Genomic DNA, 3495 nt, shown 5'->3' with positions numbered 1-3495 from the left:
GCATCACTTTTTTTCACATCAATCTTCTCCTCTGCATTCAGCCGCTCAGTGTTAAAATTCATATGCACCAGCTCCAACTAGCTTTCCACAGAGAACCAGAAACACATGGTCCATGAAAGAATTCCTTTTGTTTTTGGCCAACAAACAGCAGGAAAAGTGTTGCAGGTGAATGAACAGTAAAACACAGGGGTCAACTGCATGCCATGTCCATTCCGCTTCTGTTGAGGTTTGTCTTTCACTGGGAAAATTTGTACAAGAAATGAGTTAGACACAGTCATGATGCTGTTGACTTTCAGGAGCTGTTGGCCATCAGGACCCAGGGATATCTCAGGGGAGACGAGTGGGAAGGATGAAAATGTCATCATATTCTGTTGTGCTGGGCTGCTGGGACTCAGGGAGCTCTAACAAATGGGCAGTGCTGCAGAGAGACAGCTGTGCCCAGGAGCAGCTCTTGTGCACAGCACAGCCTGCAGGTGACAGAAAGAGAGGAGAGAAAGGGGAGAGAGCTTGCAGGATGTGAACGGTCTGAGCGGGCTGTGATCTCAGTGCAGGAGCATTGCTCACAGATCATGACATGGTAAGTCTCACTGTAGACCATGTAGATGCTATTCAAAGAGGGTTAACTAAATGCGGGACATCCCATAGCAGAACTGGCTTCAGGCACTGCATGTTTCTTTTCAGGGGAAAAAGACTTGTGCTCCAGCTGAGGGTTTCCATGCTGCAGTATGAAAGCACAGCCTTGATGGCTGCGTGTCCCAGCACAGCTGCAGGTGGGTGCCCAGGGCTGTCCTGCAGAGCAGGGTCCCTGCTGTGCAGGGGGAGATGTGTGGGTGGAAGGAGTCCCCTGGCAGGGCTTCTGCTGCCACAGCTGCTTCCTGGGGCAGGGGGATCACAGCTCCACTGCACAACTGAATGTTTCTGAGGGTATTTTGCCAGAGGAGAGCAAAGGCAGGGATTTTCCATTTCCTGTTCTGAGGGAAGTCAGAAAGGACTGGGGCAAAAATCTAAAGGGGATGTCTAATTTAACATAGCTATGTTACACCCAAATATTTCTGCAGTCAGTTGGTGTTTTTGTGGACAGTCAGAGAACAAGGTGAAAACACAGAATGTGCTTTCAGCCTCTCCTTTCTAAAAGGAAACAATCACTTTAATTTATCACTGCTTTCTGCAGACATTAATAGATGATTTGTCCTGCAAGCAGGAATGTCTTCCCTAAGACACTTCAAAGTGCACTGAGGCTGGGGCTGGGGTCTTTAAGAACAGCTGCAGTAAAGAGGAAAATAGCCAGGAGGCTGGGATATTATTAGGAAATGAGAAGTCAGAGCTCCCTAATCTTCTACTCCTTAAGAGATGGTGAAACTCGTGAAAATAAATAAAAGTTCTGGAGTTAAATGATCATTTTCCAAAGGGAAAGAAGAACTTATATACTGCAATTTATCTTGCTCCACAGCTACTGCTCTGAACAGCTTTTCTTGTATTCCAATAATATACTAAAGCAGGAGGAGTGTCCCTGAGAATGGTCTGGACTTGTCATTATCTTCTGCACTCTGAGCAGGACTCCAAGCCCAGGAACAGCAGATGCCCAACAGCAGCTCCATCAGCGAGTTCCTCCTGCTGCCGTTGGCAGACACGCAGCAGCTGCAGCTCCTGCACTTCTGGCTCTTGCTGGGCATCTACCTGGCTGCCCTCCTGGGCAACGGCCTCATCAGCACAGCCGTAGCCTGCGACCGCCGCCTGCACACCCCCATGTACTTCTTCCTGCTCAACCTGGCCCTCCTCGACCTGGGCTGCATCTCCACCACTCTCCCCAAAGCCATGGCCAACGCCCTCTGGGACACCAGGGCCATCTCCTACACAGAATGTGCTGCACAGATCTTTTTCTTTCTCTTCTTTGCCTCAGCAGAGTTTTCCCTTCTCACCATCATGTCCTATGACCGCTACGTTGCCATCTGCAAGCCCCTGCACTATGGGACCTTGATGGACAGCAGAACTTGTGCCACCATGGCAGCAGCTGCCTGGGGCTCTGGGTTTCTCAATTCCCTGCTGCACACTGCCAGTACGTTTTCACTGCCTCTCTGCCAAGGCAATGTTGTCAACCAGTTTTTCTGTGAAGTTCCCCAGATCCTCAAGCTCTCCTGCTCAGGCTCCTACCTCAGGGAAGTTGTGCTTCTTATTTTTAGTGGCACTTTAGCGTTTGGCTGCTTTGTTTTCATAGTGGTGTCCTATGTGCAGATCTTCAAGGTTGTTCTGAGAATGCCCTCTGAGCAAGGACAACACAAAGCCTTCTCCACGTGCCTCCCTCACCTGGCCGTGGTCTCCCTGCTTGTCAGCACTGCCGTTTTTGCCCACCTGAAGCCCCCCTCTATCTCCTCCCCAGTCCTGGACCTGCTGGTGGCAGTTCTGTACTCAGTGGTTCCTCCAACACTGAACCCTATTATCTACAGCATGAGGAACAGGGAGATCAAGCGCTCTCTCAGGAAGGTGTTACAGTCCTCACTATTCCACATTCCATAATGTGCACATCTTCCTCTCACGATTCCCATTAATGGTTCTTAATGTCTCATGCATATTTGATTATTTGATTGCATATGATACAGCAATCTGCAAAATATGATTACAAATTATTTCATTTCTTTCCTATCTGCTTTCCATTTTCTCACTCTAATAGCTCGTGCAAGCACTGAACCAGAATCCCTGAATAGGTTAAGAGATAAATAAAAAGCTTTTAATGCAGACTTTTCCTTTTCTCTTCTATCTTCGTATTTTGTCTGGGTTTGGTGAGGTACAGCCACAGACAGCAGCACAACGTGCTCTTTTCTTTCCTGCTCTATTTTCACTGCCACAGTGCTCTTAATAAGTCCTCTCATTTGTGCAGGCCTGAGGGTTTTGTGTGTCTCACAGAATCCCTGTTGTCTCTACAGCAGCAATCCAGGGCTGCAGTCAGTAGCCAGCAATACAAACGGCTGTGTCAGAGCTGGTCTTCTTGCTGGCACTGCCAAAACAAGAGGGCCCCTTCAGAGCAGGACCAGAGAACTGGAGGCCTCTTCCAGAGCTTGTGTAAGGAATATACCTCAGGAGCTGCCCCATGAGATGACCTTGAGATCTTTTGGTGCTCTTCTCTGAGTGACTTGATCTAATTTAATATTCCCAAGGAGATCTATAAGCGACTCAGGGCAGTGCTGTTGTTTCAAATTTATGGGCTGAGATAAGGAGATAAAGAAAAGGATTATAATTATGACAAATTTATTTATACATATATAATATATTTAGTATATTTTCACACATATACAACATATGCAGTTGCAAACATATATTCATGGATACTTATCCCTATGTGTACCTGTTTGAAAGTCCAGGAGTTGCTGCAGGGGTTTTAACAGCCACAGGGTTCACTGTAGGAGCTGAAGTGGCTGTCGGGCTGTTGAAGGAGCTGGAGGAACTGCAGAGCTCAGTGCCAGAGCTGGAATCACCACAGAATCTGTCAATGAATTTGGA

At 47.6% G+C, this 3495-nt stretch overlaps 1 protein-coding gene across 1 annotated transcript; it reads left to right on the top strand.

The window, feature by feature from the left end:
- The first annotated feature begins 1578 nt into the window (after window positions 1-1578).
- On the top strand, window positions 1579-2514 carry LOC140263411 (olfactory receptor 14J1-like). Its single transcript, XM_072358288.1, has one exon. The coding sequence runs from the start codon at window positions 1579-1581 to the stop codon at window positions 2512-2514; it is 936 nt and encodes a 311-aa protein (XP_072214389.1).
- The last annotated feature ends 981 nt before the right edge of the window (window positions 2515-3495 follow it).

Source organism: Excalfactoria chinensis, chromosome 30 (genome assembly GCF_039878825.1).
Source record: "Excalfactoria chinensis isolate bCotChi1 chromosome 30, bCotChi1.hap2, whole genome shotgun sequence".
Taxonomy (NCBI): Eukaryota; Metazoa; Chordata; class Aves; order Galliformes; family Phasianidae; genus Excalfactoria; species Excalfactoria chinensis.
The sequence above is the reverse complement of the archived record's forward strand: the minus strand, read 5'-3'. Positions and strand labels throughout refer to the sequence as shown.

Bases quoted from the DNA above. Each gene is read 5' to 3' on its own strand.
- LOC140263411 (XM_072358288.1), top strand. From the start codon at position 1,579: ATGCCCAACAGCAGCTCCATCAGCGAGTTCCTCCTGCTGCCGTTGGCA.